Source organism: Lissotriton helveticus, chromosome 7, assembly GCF_964261635.1.
Source record: "Lissotriton helveticus chromosome 7, aLisHel1.1, whole genome shotgun sequence".
Classification (NCBI taxonomy): Eukaryota; Metazoa; Chordata; class Amphibia; order Caudata; family Salamandridae; genus Lissotriton; species Lissotriton helveticus.
The window spans coordinates 1,929,153,457-1,929,171,872 of NC_136068.1; the positions used below are offsets into that span (position 1 = coordinate 1,929,153,457).

The 18,416-nt window shown below is 48.6% G+C and overlaps 1 protein-coding gene across 7 annotated transcripts in view; it reads left to right on the top strand.

Moving 5' to 3' along the window:
* LOC144770912 (uncharacterized) overlaps positions 1–18,416 on the top strand; it is a 347,728-nt gene that overhangs the window by 28,413 nt on the left and 300,899 nt on the right. For 2 of the 7 annotated variants that reach the window (XM_078655722.1, XM_078655727.1), the window contains exons 2-4: positions 4,328–4,539; positions 11,360–11,406; positions 12,303–12,353. The exons of 2 other annotated variants lie outside the window; for them this stretch is intronic. Coding sequence is in view for 2 of the 5 variants with exons in the window: in XM_078655721.1 (XP_078511847.1) it covers positions 11,368–11,406 (39 nt within the window). In the remaining 3 variants the exon portion in view is untranslated. Of the gene's footprint in view, positions 1–4,327; positions 4,540–11,359; positions 11,411–12,302; positions 12,354–18,416 lie in introns of those variants that run through there. 3 more of the 7 variants (XM_078655721.1, XM_078655726.1, XM_078655723.1) reach the window with 2 other exon arrangements.

The window sequence follows — 18,416 nt, forward strand, 5'->3', positions numbered from 1 at the left end:
GGCTTGTGCTTAACCTTACGTTTACAGTTGTTTCTTTATCCCCACCCCTTACTGACCTTGCTCCCACAGATGCTGATATGTTGCCCCTCTGTGTTTAAATACAGTACAAGGCAATAAAAGATAGTTATCTTGTAGGAGTAATAAAAGGTCACGGTATGTGGGGCCTGGAATGTCTAGAGATAGTGTGAAATGTGTGTGAAATGTGTGGCTGTTTGCAAAGGACGCGTACAAGTTTTAGGTAAACATGAAATGGATATGCAAAAGTGAATTGTATTGCGTGTGAAACAGTATTTGTTAGTTTTAATAAAAACTATTATCTGAATAAGCTAAAAAGATGTGTGTAAACACATTTCTTTAACTTTTTTTAAAACATTTTGCTCCCCATAGAATGCCCCTAAGAATTTTGCACCCCTGGCAACTGCCCCTGTGGCGCCCACACTACTTCACTGGGTGTCAGAAGAAAGAGGTAGGAAGAGGAATCCCACATAGGTAGCCATGGCATTTGGCAACCCCTGGCATTCAGCAACTGCGGCATCCTAAGAAATCCTGTAGGCCCCTGCACTTATTTTATTATTACTTTTTTAATTTTAGAAATAAAACACTGGGAATGCGACACCCAGGTTGGCACATGGATCATGCACACACAAGTACGTATAATATTGATCACACAGCTCCTGTGTCTGTAGGAGTACAAACTGGTGCACAGTGTATTGCACCACAACACAGGGAAATAAGAGTGCATGCTCGCAGGCATGGTCTGAGCACCCCGTTATGTTCCTGCATGACCACACAAAGGTCATGGTGCACTACCAATCCACATGTGAATGGTGGCATCTGCTGGCACCATAACCAAACAAGTATGGGTTAAACATCTTGTGGCCTGGATCTAACAAGAAGACCTGCTGCAGTGCCTCGATGGTGTGGACGACCGAGTCTTCCTGTTCTCAGGCAATCTACTCTCGTTTGCCTGATTCCTGTGTTCGAAAGGCCAGGCAGATTGAGATCCTGAGGGCGTTGAGTATGCCTCAGGTCTGGTAGTCAACTCGGATAAATCCATTATTTGTTGGGTGCAGGCTGGTGAAATAGTGGTCAAGTGGCTAAAATATTTGTGAGTGGCAGGGGCCGCTTTAGTGTATTGGCATGCATACCGCTGAGGACCCCTAGCTTTCTCTCCAGCTAGCTTCCTGCATCCGCCCCTTATAATAGGAGGCGCTTTGAAAAGTGGCTAATGTCACTTTTTAGGCTACGTTAAATAGGACAGGTGTGGAGATTCACTGTAGTTCAATACTGTACTCTACTGTACTACTGTACTATTTAAAAAAATATCTTTACTCAAAATGTCTGCTTGCAGTGATTTTTCTCAGCGCATCAGAGTTGAGCACACAAATTGTGGCCCACACCTCTTTTGCCATGTTAGTTTCTTTGCCAATAAATGGTAGTCATGATGCTCTTTTGGCTTTTACATAATTATCCTCTTTGGGGTGTTAAGTGTAAATTAATAATTTTGCATGCGGCTGACTAACACTTGCTAGCCCTCCAGGTACCAAACCAGTTTCATGGTTAAGTGATGGGTGTAACTTACCTGCCCCCAAAGTGCGCACCGCGCAGGCAGTGCTGAAGGCCTACCCTACCTTGAAAAATGTCCATGGTCACTGGAGGGCCTCTGTCTTCCTGGGGTGAAGCGGTACTGCGACGCTCTTAACCGGCTCTGGCTCGAGAACATGCCCGCACCTTTCCTCGAAGTGACCGCGCGCTTCTCGCACCTGCGTCTGAGGAGCGCTTCTTCCAGGTGCCTCGTTTATCAAGAGGGTACCCGGCCCGCCCCCTGGCACGTCTCTTGGTAGGTCAAAATAAGGTCCTTGATAGTCAATATCAGACGTTGAGTATGACTCCCCCCCCCCCCCAGTCGGGATGGGGTGGGGGTCTTGGGCTAGTCAGAGACACTGTTCTGGCATATCACTAATTCTATCCGAGCCGTCTTGCCCTTCTTCCCTGATGTCTCTTAATTTTATTAGAACCCAATCTGCTTCTGAAAGGCACACTACTAGTTCACTCAAACTCGGACACTCAATTAGAGACGTAGAGAGGCGCCAAGAAAGCAAGCAGTGAGAATATTTTTTAAGGGCGCATTTTTCAATAACATAAAGATACTGATTTGCGACCTTAGTGCGCCCGGGAATTCCTAGCCGATCAAAACAACAACATGGCTGCGTAATATGTTTTCCGTTCTGACTTTATGCCCTTGTCCTCCTGGCCCGCACACAGGTGTTGCCCAAAACTAGTCACGGCTAGCAGCTGTTGTCATTTTCGCGTTAAGGTAGACAGAAGTGAAAGCGCACGAGGCGCAGCGAGAGTTCGGCGGGCTGAGTGCCTGATACATGTAAACACTTCTGTACACCCATGAATTCCAAACACATAAAAACAAGCCGAGCTTGAGTTCTGAGATCGCGGTTCAGCTCACACCAAGTTGCTTTGCCGTGAAATGGATCCAAAAATTTGAAAAAAGAAGCTCGCAAGTGGTGTGCGCGCGCGCGCCACTGCGAGCATATGTCTTCAATTATGGCGGCCGTGTCTGCCCGCGATAATTGAAGACATATGGGCTTTGGTGCGTGTAACAGACACCAATAGGCCATAGGCGGAGCTCGTGACCGCCTATGGCCTATTGCGTGTTTTGTTACAAAACAGCATGCACCCAAAGCCCAATCAAAATGGACCTTGGAAATGCACACGCACGAGCTGTGGAATTTCAAGATCCATTTTTAAACCCCATACAATAGGGCTTTTCGCTTCGCTTTGCGAGCCCTAAAAAAGGTCTGAGAGTCTACTTCAATGACTCCATGCCTGGGGGCAATGTGGGGGATTTAGAGGCTGCCCTTTAGCGGGACCTGTTTTTGGCACACTGGTCCCTCTTAAAAAATATTACAATCCTACATACATGCCAATAGACCAGATTCAAACAGGAGTATCATGATTTTTGAAGCCAAAAACGGCTTTAGTTTAGCTGTCTCCTGCTGAAATTGCCTCGGCTTCAATAGAAGTCAATGGGAAAAATACAGTCCCTGATTATTTTTCATAATCTCCCAATTTGCTGTTCTAAAATGCTGGCACATATGGTCCTAAAACTAGCTCCGCAGTGTAATTTAGCTGTATATATCTCCCCTTTCTCAATTTCACCTGTGTCTTTCAACTCATTCTTTTCGCTCTACATAAAACTTCTCTTTCTTTCACCACTCTCTCTGCCTTTCTCTCTCCCCATTACTCTTTTTACCTGACACATTTTTCTATACATCTCATTTTGCTCTCGCTGTACTTTGCAACTTTGCTGTCAAATAAACCAACATTTTAAGTGCTGTTTGCAAGTGTCTTATTTTAAAATTATGCGCTATTCCACTAAACATCTAACCAGCCACCCCAGAATGTTTTCCCTACAGTGGGAACGGGTCAGACTCCGAATTCCACATAAAACCTTGTTGCGAGTAAACAAAAAACTAGATCTAAACTCAAATAGAAATAGCTTTATCAATGCTTATTTAAGCTTACCTTGCAACTATTTGGCTGGAGGACACCAGGCAGCTTGAGCTTTCAGCTGTTCTTACGTGGAACACTCCTCACTTCTGAAAGTTTAACATTAATCAATATTATTAGTCCTCACAAGGGCTTGAATGAGCCAAGAAGGGTCAATACATTCAAAATTGTTCGAAATATATATCTTGACAGAGGCACCACAAATAGGATGTCACTGGGAAATACTGGATGTGGGTATGGACAATTTCCACTTTTGAGGACTCATGGGAAGTGTGTCAGAAAGCTCTTATGGATGGGATTAACCAACTTTTGGCTTGGGTAAAACTTCAGTGGTCAGAGGCTGGATGCTCAGCACGTAAGGAATGTAACAATAAAGACCAAGACTTGGAGTAATGAAGATTACAACTGGTCCGTCTCTGCGCACAGTCTCCCTGCCTCCTGTCTGTGCATGCTCCATGCGCTGCCGCCTCTGAACCTCTTCTCTCTCATCAGCATCCAAGTTTATTTGTCAGGACCGGAGACTAAGATTATGCTTTATCCTTCTTTACTGCCCAAACACAGCCTCATCCAATACATTAATTTATGGCTTCAGAGACAGAGGTTCACATTCTATAACAAAAAAGGATCGCCAGAACTATTTTATTACATTAATGAACTGTATAAAAACCCATGTTAGACCGACTGTAAATTGAGACAGTCCACAGACCCTATGCCTGTAACTGTTGTCCCGGCCACACTGTTTAATTTAATTAAACAAACTGCTTGTTTTGCCAAACCCCCCCTTGTCTCTTGTTTTTTCAAGGTATTTCAAGGTATTTCATGTTCAAGCAACCTTTTGGTGAGCCTGCCATTAGCTGATTGGTACCTCAAACGCAACTGCAGCTAAATGAAGGAGACCCCACCTGGACGGATTCACATTTGCGCATCAAGGAAGTTGAGCAGACACTGCAATTGATTGAAAGTTCTGTTGAATTGGCGGGGTGAAAATCTGTCCTGAAGCTGCTGTCACAGAGGGTAAGAGACTACATCAGAACCTTAGTAAGCATGTGACGTATGGAAAACTAGGTAAAAGCGTAAAAAGATAACCTGAGCGCCCTGCCACTGATAGAAATCTAGCATATTGTAGGAGGCTGGCTTATGGTGATTTTAGTGGCCTAAGCCAACCTTAGAAAGCTATCTAAGTGGTAGCTATGGAGAGCAGCCTTCAGGCTTAGTCCAGGAGTGTAAAGCAGCTTGTTTTACCAGTACTTAATCTTATGGTATAGGTTAAGTGAAACCATACAGTGAAGTTATAGAAATATGTATTTATTGTTAACACTCACTAACACAATGCATTATCTCCTACCCGGAGATATAAACACAATACACCCAATACTTTGTCGATAGAATAAGTAAATAGCACAGAATAACAGTGGTTCCCGAGGGAGACCAAACCATATACCTTAATTGTGGAATGTGAACCACGACCTAAGTCAAGATTGGACCCAGAAGACGTAGAAGTGTTGGGGACCCAAGGAATCACCCAAGGTAAGTACCCAGGAACCCCACAGAGGCCATGTGCAGCGTGGGAACACGACCGCATGACCAACACAAGTCATTGGTGAAGTCGGGGTTGCAATTTGCCAGAAGGACCCTTCGCAGAGGATCCTGAAGAAACCCTGTGGAATGTGGAAGGTTGGAGAATCACCCCACCCGTGGATATCCCTAGAACCAGGATACCTACACCAAGGAAGTCGGGTGCATAGGTGTGAAGTGACATTGGAAACTGCCTTAGACCACAATGGAGGACTTCACTAAAGATGCTGCTGGCGAAGAAGCTGAAAGAGTCCAGTGGAACCCAAGGGTGGAATCAGGATGAGAGGTACCTACAAACAGAGGGGTCAGAGTCTATGCCACTCAGGAGTGGCCAGGAGGCCCGAATGACGAATGCCCACCGAAGTCAGAAGATGCGGTAGAGTTGACAGTGACCTTGGCCCTGTAGCTGAGCGGACCAAGTGACACCGTGGAAGACCAGGAGCCTTTCACGAGCTGTCCTACGTCGGATGTCAAGAGCCAGGCGTTCGGTGTCCTGCGGGAGCACCAACTAGCCTTGGCATCGGCAACAAACTTGGCAGACAAAAAAGGCGCAATGTCGGCCCGAGCAAGGTCCAAGGGACTCACCAAGTGCAGGTAAGTCAGAGTAGACCCTGAGCAAACAGAGAAGCCCATAGTAGACCCACAGGCTGAAGGCACAGGAGTCGCACTAGGACCTCGAGCAGTTCACCCATGATGCAGACCCACAGTGCAGAGGATGCGGTGAGTCCGAAGATCTTGGCAGCAAGAAATGCTAGAAGCTGGAGCTTCTTGGAGCCCCAAGATCTCTGGTGAAGAAAGTCAACAAGCCTTGACAATGTTAAGTCGATGGGGTGCACAGGGGTACTGCTCCAGCGGTTCTGATGATGAATACTGAGGGAACTTGAGGGAGTTGCAGAACAACCACCTGTATTGCTGAACCTTTTGGAGTCCGTGAGAACTCAGGAACAGCAGACCTGTCAGATTGGTTGTGGTGCCTGTAGATGCAAGGGAGTGACTCATTCACTCCAATGGAGATTCCTTCTGGTGTCTTGGATGTCCACAGGCCTGGAGAAGAACCTGTATGGAGCACAGGCACAGATGATGCAGAAGACTGGCAGGACGATAAGACCAATACAGCAGGAGTCTTCCCAGTGCAGTCTCGGTTCCCAAAGCAACGTCCAAGGAAATGAAACGAGCGCAGACGGTTGAAGATAAAGTGGTTTAGGATCTGAATCTTGTCCCATGACAAATCTTTAAGAACCTCCCACAGGTAATCCCTTAAGTACCCTAAAGACAGATTTGGGACAATTCAGGGGTCCTTTCCGAGGAGGGGCTGGACTGTGGGGAGGATTCTCCCATGTCCTTTGTCCAGTTTCGCGCCAGAGCAGGAGCCAGCGGCTCTCTGAACAGATTCCAACTGGAGTATGCAAAAAGGGCACCAAATGTGCCCTTCACAGCAGTCTAGTGCCACTGGAGAAGCCCCCACCCTGGCCCAAAACAGTAAGTCCTGTCTGGGAGGTGGTCACACTTCCGTTTGACAGGAAACCAGTTGTCCTACCTTTTCCCTACTTGAGCTTGGCTCAGCAGCTGGAGGGCAGAATCGTGTCTGATTGGCACCATCCATACCCAAAGCTTGCTGTCAGACTCTGGAAGACTGGTACCAGGAGCACCATTTACAGCGTTGGGGTAAGATTCCAACACGTTTGATACCAAACATGCCAGAGTTCGTTTCAGCCAGTTTAAGAGTTAGCCATTGCGTAATGACACATGGTCCCTCTATGTATCGTAATGACTGATGCACTTACAATGCCTGGAGAAGAGACTCTGGCGTTTGTTGGGGGTCCCTGGTCATGCAGGGGTACCCTTCCACTTATAACAAAGCACCCTGGCTTCAGGATTGAAAGGCATGTCTTAAGGGCGACTTATAGGTTTTAAGTGCAGTGACCACAGATATAAGAAAACCTATATCTGTCATAAGTGGTGCTAGCACCAGCCTACACAGGCTGCAATGGCTGGCTTGCAGTCACAATTTGAGTGGTCTCTCAGGGGTGGTATAATACATGCTTCAGCCCATGGGGGACCCCTGGTGTACCTATGCCCTGTAAATCTTAGTACCATATACTAGGAACTTACAAGTGTACACCAGTAGCCAATCTGGGTGGTAACTAAGTACTCGCTGTGAGAAGTTGGCCTGGTATATGCTGCTCACTAGTTCTAGTGATCACCTTGTACCATGCCAAGCAACCCTTATGATGATTGGTTGTAAGTCAACCTTATAGACAAGCTATCCTAGGGGTAGCATGGACTAAGCAGTCTTAGGCTAAACTCTGTAAAGGCATGTGAAGCAAGCTGTTTTACCATACACAATCCCCTTGAATACCAAATGAAAGGACATCACACAGATATATATTGAAAATATATATAGATTTATTTCTACAAATATCCCCTATACTCTTTATGAGCACAGAAGCAAATGTGTTAAAACAAAACACAGTTTAAATATACAAAAGTTGCACAATTTGGATGAGCCCTAGGGGCCACCTAAACCATATACTAAAATAGTGGTATAACAACCACTATGGGGAAAGGAAAGAGGCCTAGGGCCTGGGGAATCGCTGGAGCTGTTCGGGACTAACAGTGATGAAGTCGGGAAAGGCTCGCACCAATGCAATGTCAATGGTGCGTAAAAGTTGCAAAGTTAGTGTTTAAGGAACCTTCCGATGGACCTACAAGGATAAAACTTTAGACACAGGCACTAGAGGTGTATACCAGTGTGGGAACACCGGCGTTGCTGAGTTACCTCACCCACAGGAAGCGGGTGCACAGGTGCGAAGTAGTGTCGGGTTTCGTCACGCAGGTCGATGGTGCTTGGAGCTGAAGATGCTGCAGGCGGGTCGTCGATCAGAGTTCCGGTGGATCCAAGGGTGGATCTGAAGAGGTGAAGACCTGAAAGCAGAGGGGACAATGTTCAAAGTCACTAGCCAGTGACTCCCGTGGAACCAGGATGGAACCAGGCAATGTCGGGTGCAAACAGGTGAAGAAGTGAAGATTGTCTCTGCAGCCACGTGGACACGAAGAGGTCAAGGACGTCCAGGCGTTGGTCACGAGCTGTCCCACGAAGGCTCTAGCTGTTGGCGGTGTCGGCTTCTTGATCGGAGCAAACAGGCCTTGGCTAATACAAGCCACGCAGAAATCAATGCAAGCTTCTCACTCGGACCAGCAAGGTCAGAGCGGGTGCTCCTTTTCAGGGGAGCAAGGGCCAGTCTGGAGCAACCAGACCAGCGGTGTAGTTTGTAGTTTTCGTCGCCAAGATGGCCGCTAGCCACGTGGCAAGTGGCCGGGATGGCGCGTCGAGTGGCAAAGTGCAAAAGGGCCCCACGCAGATCGTGGAGATGTTGGGGGGCTGATCTTCGGTGCAAATGCTGCTCGGCGTCGGGGCTTCTCAAACCCCAAAGCACAGCGTCGAGGGTGCCTCGGGTGCTGCGCAGTCAGCTTCTCGGGGGTCTTCCAAGATGTCCGGTCCCACGTCTCTCGGTGCCTCCACGGGTCTCTTCTTTTCAGGGACTGTGGACCGGGCTCTGAGATGTCTGGGAATCCAGGTCTTGTCGGGCTCTGGGCTCGGGCTCCGGCGGGAGGCGGCGGCAAAGCAGACGTCGAGTTGCTGGTTGGTGCCTGTATTCACAGGGTGGTCACTCCTTGGCCACAAGGGAGATTCTCTTCAGTCTTCTGTGCAGCAGAATGTCAAAGTCCAGTTTTCTTCTTAGTTTCAAGTCGAGTTCAGGATGATCTGAAGTCTTGGGACACAGCTCCTACTCTTATTCCAAATCTAGGGGCCGGATCACCTGCTAGGTCCCTCCTCTGGGTGGGACCAGGAAGGGGGGTGGTTACACCCCCTTTCCTTTGTCCAGCTTCGCGCCAAGACTGGGGCTGGAAAGCCCCAGCACCGGTTTGAACTGGCAAATGCACAGGGACACCTTGTGTGCCCCAGGCATGTCTGATTCTATTCAGCCCGGTCCTACCCAATACACAAAATCCTGTCTGGGGTGGTGCTAGCACCTCCCAAGGCAGGAAACCCTTTGTCCAAGCCGCCCTCGCAGGAAGGACTCCCAGCAGCAGGAGGTCAGACTTGTGTCTGTGGTGGCAGCATCCATTTTGTGATGCTAAGGCTCACGTTTAACTTTAACCGGGGTTCAGGTTAGGTACATGTCGTGTCCCTCTAGAAGGGTGGAATGCTACCCCCGTCGCCAGAACTGGCGAGGGGGTTGTATTCCAATTCGTATGACACCTTACTCGACATGTTTTGATAAAGCCAAACCAAAGATAGCATTTAACCGCGAGGATTATAATGCACTTAAGAGTATATGGTATGGCAGTATCATGAAACAGCTAAAGGACTTGGTTCCGAAAGCTGCAGACAGGCTCAGCTCATGCCAGAGCACCATCTCACATATTTCCAAGCACTCTGCCTCCAGATTGATGAGGCCTTCCATAGGAGTGGCTGATAGGAACATATGTGTCCATTTTAGGTTAGATATAGGCATACTATACCTAAGTAAGGGGTGGTTACACCGACTTACCCCAGCTGAGTGATCAGCCAGTTGTGTCAAATATGGAGGCCAGGCCAGGGGTGGCACAATACGTGCTGCAGCCCCTGGTAGCCTTGGAAGCACCTATGCCCTGGGTACACTGTTACAGGGGCCAATAAGGTGAACCAGTTCCAATTTCGTAATGCACCTAAAGTGCATTGGCATTAATTTAGAGTGAGAACAGCAGGCTGTGGGTCTGATTAGCAAGCCCACAACCACATTAAGCCATAAACCAGTGAAGCAAAAAGCAAAAATTTGGGGTGACCATAGGATAGCAGACCCTACTCTCCTACACTCACCAAAGTCCAATTTAGGGAGGAAGAAGAGAAAATGGTGTCCTGATTAGCAGGATCACAGTCAGACTAGTCAAACAAACAGATAGACACTAGCAAAAAAGTGGGGGCAGCCATGAAAGCAGATCCTACTTTCCTACACATATTATCTATGTTATAAGTCTTAGCTGAGTAGTTGTAAGGCAGCCTCTGAGGCAATACTGTGGAAGTCACCCTTTTTCAATTGTCAGCATGCTAGGAAAGGTATATATTTATAGTAGGTGCTGGCCACTTGGACCGCTGAACGTAACACAGACAGTACGCTTTTCCGCTGGGCGTGATGCAGACGGTACGCTTTTCTGCTGGGCGTGACACAGTATGTATACTTTTCTGCTTGGTGTGACAGACAGTACGCTCGAGCCGCTGGGCATGATACAGATGGTACGCTTGGGCCCTGTTGTGATACAGGGTGCAATAAGACATTTAGGGAAAAAGATTTGGACCTGGGAGAATACGTGTAACTTGTGTTTGGTCAAGAGGGGCCTTTGGTTCTCTGGTTATTCCCTTTTTTCTGCGTACTATTGGTATTATCTTTGTCCCGGAGCCAATATGGACAGACTATCAGGCTCATCTAGTCCTGTACAAATGTCAGAGCTTTCCTAATCACAAGATAGCATGTGCCAGGAGCAGGGAGTTTTGACAAAGTCATCATTTTTTCTGTCAGTTTTTTAGGTGTTGGTCGTTTGGACCACTGGACGTGATACAGATGGTACACTTAGCCCCTGTGTGTTTTATAGGATGTTATTATGGATTTAAGGTATATGGGAAGTTGTGGTGTTGTTAATTACTGCAAACTATGTTTTGTCTTAAATGTTGTGTTTTTTGTCGATGACTCAATGTTTTATATGAGGGTGCTGCTATTTCCCACAAACTGTATTTGATGCCAAGAATCATTATTATTCAGATACTGTTTTTATTGATAATTGCACTTTTTATAACTTCTTCGATGCTTCTGTCGGCCATCAGCCGTCGCATGCACTACCTCCGTAGTGCTGCGAACGTCCGTTGGCTGACGCGGCCCGCCCACTCCGCTCAACTGCCCCGCACCGTGGCGGAATTGCCGCCGCAGTTAAGCGGCTAGGTTGCAGCCCTTCGTATGTATTGGTATTTGTGTTTATTAAATGTTTACGTTGAATTGTTGATGCATCTGTAGAAGCGCTGAGCTCATTGTAATGTAATTATAAGCAGTAACCTCGTGTAGGAGACTGGGATGGATGTATAAGCCAGGAGGCTTGGTATGTTTGGCGACAATACCTTTATTTTGAGTTTAGTGCGCGTGAAAACAAATATATATTTTTTGTGAGGACTCTTCATGAAATGATGATAAGCTTGTATTTGCCATCTTCCTTTATCTCCCTCTAGGTCTTTAGATGTGGAAGGACCCTGGAATCTCGGAAAAGAAAGTCGCTGTAAGTATGTATTCTAGATAAATTCAATAATCTCCCTTCGCCATCTCCTTTTGTGCTCAGGTTGAAGATGAAGCATGATGAATTATACTCAAAGAGAAACAAAATAGGGGGTGTTTATATAACAAGCTGAAAGAGAGACAGATAACCTCCCTGTCTCCTCTGTATACCCCACCTCCCTATTTTATTCAGGGTATGCACGACGACTCCTTACCCTGCAGAGTCATGGGAGCCTTTAGGGCAACGTAAAGGGAGGATACTGTATTTAGGGATTCCTCAATTAATTTAGCCCCTGTTTTCCAACATAAGGAATCCGTTATCAGGGTTTTCATAGTCTACCCAAGTGCCTTCTGGGAAAGGGATAGGTAGTGCTCTGCATGCTAAGCGCAAAACAAACGAAACAAGAAGAAATAAAATAATATAGTAGCCCGTCACCAACATCTCCCGTGTAGAGTGTCTCCTGGTAAGTATTCCTAGCCTGCGTACTCACACTCTACATCGCAACTCTCCAGAGTTGCAGCGGCTATTCAGCAACCTCCAGGGCAATCCACAACTCCTCTGGACAGGACTTGTCTTCTTTTCTGTTGAGATTGGGTCCTTCGGGATTCTCCTGGTCTACATCGACTCTGCTGGGCTGTCCGCCTATTCTCTATTCTGCAATGTCCCGAGCAGCGATTTCCTCTCTTCTGGAGGCTTCTGACCTGTCTCTCCAGCTGTTGGCGTCCTCCTTCTCTGTTCTCCCTTCCAGCCTCTTCATTGCAATTTACACTCACCGGGCTTTGTAGGATTGGTTCTTTTCGTCCCTGAACCGGCTTCTCTGTTTAAAGAAACAGTCACCTCTGACTATAGGTGGGACAGTGATGCGGGGCAGTTTAGTTATTTTTCCCTTTCTCTTTCAGGTTTCGTGACGCTGAGGGACTCTGTCTTTAGGACGACATGGTGAGGTACAGGTAAGGGGGAAATCACAGGGGCACAACTTCTCACCCCATGGGGGGCACTAGAGGGCGCACCGTAAAGAAGGCCGCACTGCTGTGAGGCTCTGCCGGGCCGAGCCACAATCGCCCATTATCTTCTGCATCCAGTAATCCTCATGCCCGCTGCATACCTGTGTGGCTTCCTGCTCCCTCGCTGGGTCCACTGGTGGTGATTGTGGCCCTGTCTGCTCGCTACTGTTGGTCGGACAAACCTGTGTCGACCTGATGCCGTGGTGCAGAAAATGGCGGCTGCCGCTGCGTCGTAGGCCTTCCTGCACTGTGGGGCCCTGACATCCAGCCTGAATTTTCGTGCAGCACCCCCTGTTCTTCTGGGTGCTGCGCCCCGCGGCTACTGCTGTCCGCTCTGCTGTGCTCGCACGAGGCCGGCGCCGGAGGAGTGTGGAGCTGCCCGCTATGTCAGAGCGAGAGGCGTGTGCCGGACGGAGTTCGGGGAGCTGACCCCAGCAGCTGGGGAGGCCCTACGTGAAGCAATCGCTCGCTGTGGTCGGCTGAGGTTCCTTGCGCCCATCGGCGCTGGTTGCGGTGAGTGGGGCTGGGGTACGGCTGAGGCTCGGGCTGCGGAGGCGGGATCGTGCCGTGTGCTAGGGCCACGTCCTGCGAGCTGCGGCTGGCGCGGGTGCGGGGCGTGCGGCCTGGCTTGGGCGGCGGCGACCAGACAAGGAGACATCGTTGGGCCTGCAGTTGGCCGCCTCATCGGGGCCCCCTGTTGTCCAGCCTCCTGTGCCGGTAATAAGAACAGCCCCTGTATCGCCTGTCCTGAAGCCAGTGGATCCCCTTCCTCGCTGCCAATCTCCGTATTCTGATACAACTTGACTGACCTAATAAAAAGGGCATACGGCCTAGCTTGAGTGAGGCGGCGGTGGCCAGGGAGGGAGATATTACTGGGCCTGCTGTCTGCCACCTTGCTGGAGTCCCCTGGTCTCCCGGGTCGGTCATAAAAAAAACCCAAAAAACAGCTACTATATCACCTGCCCTGAAAGCCAGTAGAGCCCCTTATCGAACACTAATCCCTGCATTTTGATATAGCTAGTCTGGCCTAATAAACAGTGTATAAGCTGGCTACATCAAGGATAGCAGGAGCAGCAACCTTCGGGGGTTAAGCAACACAGAGCACACTGCCTTGCGCCTCTGACCTGTGGGGCCTACTGAGTCAATCAGCTCCAACAGTGACATTCCATAAGGGGCTATGTGGCCAAAACTGTGCCTCAGACACCTACTGGTTTGCGCTTGTGGAACTTTGCACTACCCCAGAACCGATATCAATTACCTGAGGTGTCTGATCAGGAGTCATGGGGAGAACCGACAAAACACAGCCGCACCTCAATTTTGAATCTCGCAAGACCACACAGTCTCTGCAAAAGGCCGCATCGGACTCTGAGGCGGATGCTCACGCGGATATCCCCCCCACGCTGGAATCCACGCTAATGGCCATGCAGCAAACTTTGCAGTCCACCGAGGGCACGATGGCTGCGGTAAATCATAGCCTGGATCACATGTCCTCCCAGCTTGAGAAGCAGACCGCGCGCGTGGGGGAGGTGGAACAGAGGGTATCAGCTACGGAAGATGGCTTGAGTTCAGTAACAGACAAAACTTTGAATATGGAGAACGTTTTAGCCCTTATTCAGGCAAAGAACGAAGACTTAGAAGCGCGGTCTCGGCGCAACAACATTCGAATTATCGGGCTGCCGGAGTCCACAAATGTGGGTAAAATGGAGACTTATATTGAATGCCTAGTCTGGGATATCTTTGGCACGGATCAATTATCCAACATGTTCATAGTGGAACGTGTCCACCGCTCTTTGGCTACCCGACCGGTCCCGGGGGGGCCCTCCTCGTCCCATTATAGCCAGGATCTTGAACTATCAGGATCGTGACACTATACTACAGATGGCTAGAGAGAAAGGCACTATCATTCATCAGGGCAACACACTGGCCTTCTTCCCTGATTTCACGGTGGCGGTCCAGGCGGCCAGACGTGAATTTGGCACAGTGAAAAAGTTTCTACAAACTGAGGGGGTCCCATACGCCATGCTGTATCCGGCCTGTTTCTGTATTGGAGTGGACTGCAACTGCAAGATATTCTCATCCCCGAAGGCCGCGATGGAACATGCCAAGCAGCTGAAGCACCGGAGAGGTGAATCTGGTGCTGCACCCGATGAGGAGGAGTAGCGGTGGGATACACCAACTGATTCGAACTTAGTGACCGACCTGATTCTTGGTCAGCACCTGATATACTGTTTGGCTTAATGACACCGCGCTAATTGATCTCACACATACACACTGGTATGTGCATGACATTTTTTTCTATTTCACACAAATGTAGTTGCCTAACTAGTTTTTACAGTCTTTATGAGACTAAACTGCCAATGTTTGGTGGGAGAGCCCCTAATATGGAGATCGTCTCATAAACGCAGTTGAGGCATTGTACGTTATGTTCTCCATTAGCGCTTTTACCATCTGGGATATTTCAGCACTTAGCTTAGGAAGAGTGTGTTGACATTGACAAATGTATGCATTAAAGCATATTAGACCTGCTCGTCACCTCCTATTTCGTAGGGGACTAGCGGCTCTCTGTGGCCCAGGTGAATGGGTGTACCCCAAACCTGTATTGCTGTTGGTGGGTGGTTGGCTAGGGTATTGGGATGGCTTTGGCATGTTGGGGCAGCGGAAGTGGGTGGGGGTTGGAGGGCTTTGGTTTGGGAAAGGCAGATCGATGCTCGTAATAGCCCGGACGCACAATATGAGTGTATGTGATTGACCCCTGGGTGTTACTTACCAGCAATATTTTTTATGCGTCTTCCTATGGCTGCCCTACATAATGAATAATGTAATCAAGTTCCTTACATGGAATGTACGTGGCATAAATACGCCTAAAAAGATCAGATTGGTGTTTGCCTATTTAGATCGCATGGGAGTGCAGGTTGCCCTCTTTCAAGAAACTCACTTGACTAGGGAATCGGCGAACAAAGTGGGCATGCTCTGGACGAGTGTTCGGGCTTCATCTTCCTTCTCTACCTACTCCAGAGGTGTATTGACCCTTGGGAAAAAGGGTGTACGCTTCACTGAGATTCGAGCTGAAACAGACGAGTGTGGTCGGGTTGCGATAGCGCATGGCCGCATAGGTGGAGAGAGTGTACTGATTGTAAATGTCGATGTGTGATGCAGAATATTGTTGTTTCCTCCGGCGGCAATCATATGGGGGGGGGGATTTTAACTTGTGTTTAGATATCACCATGGATAAAACTGGCAGTAGCGAGATCCGGCCCAAACGCGCTGCAGACATGTTATTAGGGCTTGCCATTTTCACGACGTTTGGCACACATGCCATCCCGCAGGTCGGGAGAGCATATATGCTTCCTCAGTGCACTGGTCCTGGTCCCGCATTGATTTTTGGCTAGTCTTGGAGATGGTCTGCCCCTGGACAGTAGCGGTGTCGCACGAGGCCCGCACTCTGTCAGACCACTCCCCGGTCCTCCTTGTGCTACAACTCCTGGCGTATCAGATGCCGCCCTTCGCGTGGCGACTTCAACCTTCAGAACTTAAAGATCCTGTTTTTAAGCAATCTATAGCCGAGGCATTAAAACATTATTTGTGAGATAGCACAGTATTATGGTGAAGGAGGCCGCCCTAGCCGCACTCTTGCGCAGAAACTCTCGGAACCACGTAGTCAGGAAACCATAACTGAACTCATTGAACAAAATGGGGTGGCCCGCCACTCGACTTCGGATCTCTGTGATATCGTCTTGCAGTTTTACACCAGCCTATACGCCTCTAGAGAGTCTCCACCGACAGAGGAGATACATGAATTATCTTGATGATGTGGCACTTGGGTGGCTGTCAAATGCCCATCAAGAGTATCTCGTACAACCCTATGATGAGGAGGATGTTAAGGAGGCCATAATGTCCCTACCAACTTGTAAGGCTGCGGGGCCAGATGGGTTGCCCAGTAAATTTTATAAGGCATACGCGGCAGTTCTCGCTCCTCGGCTGCTAGCAGTTTATGCAGAGGCATATGATAAGGGGACACAGCCATCCTCCTCCCAGTAGGAATTACTTGTCACGCTATTAAAACCGGAAAAGCCCTCAAATCAATGCGGGTCGTATCGACCTCTCTCGATCATTAATATCGATGCAAAGATCTTAGCTAAAATGATCGCTATTAGGCTACAACCCCTGGTTCCTCTATTGATATTGCCGGATCAGTCTGGGTTTGTTACGGAACGCTCCATGACCCATAACTTACGCACCCTTTTTTCGACTTTGCACTATTTTGAATCAGATTTCCAAGTGTGGCCGTGCTGCTAGATGCAGCAAAGGCCTTTGACTCTCTGCAGTGGCCTTTCATGTTTACTGTATTGAGTAGGATGGGCTTTCCTGCTTTCTTTTTACAGTGGCTTAGGGTACTGTAACGGCGTGGGTCTGCCGTATACTCCTATTTTCGACCCAGTGACAGTGCAACAACGTTCACCTACCCCCTCCCCTTCTCTCTGCTCCCTACAGAGCATCAATATTGAGGTACAAGATCCAGAACACGATACAGTATACTGGCCTTTTAACTGTGAGACGGCTGAAGAGTGGGCGGCACTACACCAAGATGCGGAAACGTCTTATACGTGAAATCCCCAATCGGGAGTGTGCTTGTTCACCCGGAGGGAAAGAGTTGAGGAGTGGAGCGACGAGGAGAAGAGGAGTGATACGGAAGAAGAAGTTTGGAGAAACCTCGATAAAGCGGAGACCGGAGGAGGAACAACGTACCTTCACGAGGAAAAGCCAGGAGGCCAACGACCCCACGAGTCTCCCAGCCATACACCCAGGGGAGGTGTGTGGCTCTCCCAGGTACGGGACAAAATCAGGGGTTGGGCCGGGCGGAAGGGCGGTCCTAGTAATTGACCTGGGTATCCCCTGTCCCGGTGTTTCCCCATCCTGAGCACCGTCCATCACTTGTTCACATTACTCTCGCAAGTACACGGGTTGTGTGTGTCCTCACTCCTTTTTCCCTGGCTATAGTATAAGTTACAGAATCGTTCACTCACCCAGTGCTGTCTTATCTTGCTTGTTCCGAGAGTCAAGACGGAGACGAAAGAAGTACTTCCCCGACGGACTCGAGAAAGAACTCGTCGAGCTGTCTCAACGAAGCCCTGCCCTAGAAGATCCGATAGGAGCCGTTCACCGCGTCGGACATTGGAAAGGAGAAAGACGTGTACTGATTTCTTGTATAAGTCAATAAATACTAAGTTAACCAAGACACGCTGGTTGCCCATTCCTGCTGCGCCCGTCACAGTGGTGGAGAATGCGGGCATAGAAACCATCTCTGCAGAAAAGATGGAAATCGTCGTTGATCAGTTAGTGAAAGGCAAGGAAAGACTTGAATGGGCGATGGAACAGCACCTGACCTCGGCACAAGCTGACAGAGAAATACTGAAGAAAGCATTAGAAGAGAAGCCAGAACAAACATGGGTTAACCCAATGGTCAGGGGAGGAACAACGGAAAGGCCCATTACTCAGGGAGCCCCAGCCATTTCTCTACAGAAATATCAACCGGGAGAGGATCCCGATTCCTTCTTACTAAATTTCGAAAGGCCGCCAGAGCATGCGGGTGGCCCATAAGTAAATGCCCGTTTTTCTTAGCCCCCTTACTAGGAGGCGAAGCCCAGGCCGCATATCAAGTGGCAAATCCTACGGGAGATACATCCTATGTAGATATCAAGAGAATTATCTTAGATCACTTGGGACTGGACCCTGAGGCATACAGGTTGAGGTTTCGCAGAGAGAGAGGTTCAACCAGAGAAAATCCAAAAACACTATTTGTGAGATTAAAGATGGCCGCTGACAAGTGGTTAACTCCCTCAACCAGTAGCAAGGAAGAAATTCTAGACCGTATATATTTAGAACAGTTTCTAGAAGCACTCCCATATGCCTCTCAAAAATGGCTCAGACAACATCACAACTTAACTACCACTCAGGCCGTAGAAATGGCCTCCTCGTTTGCTAGGGCCCAACCAAAAATTAATAGCTGGG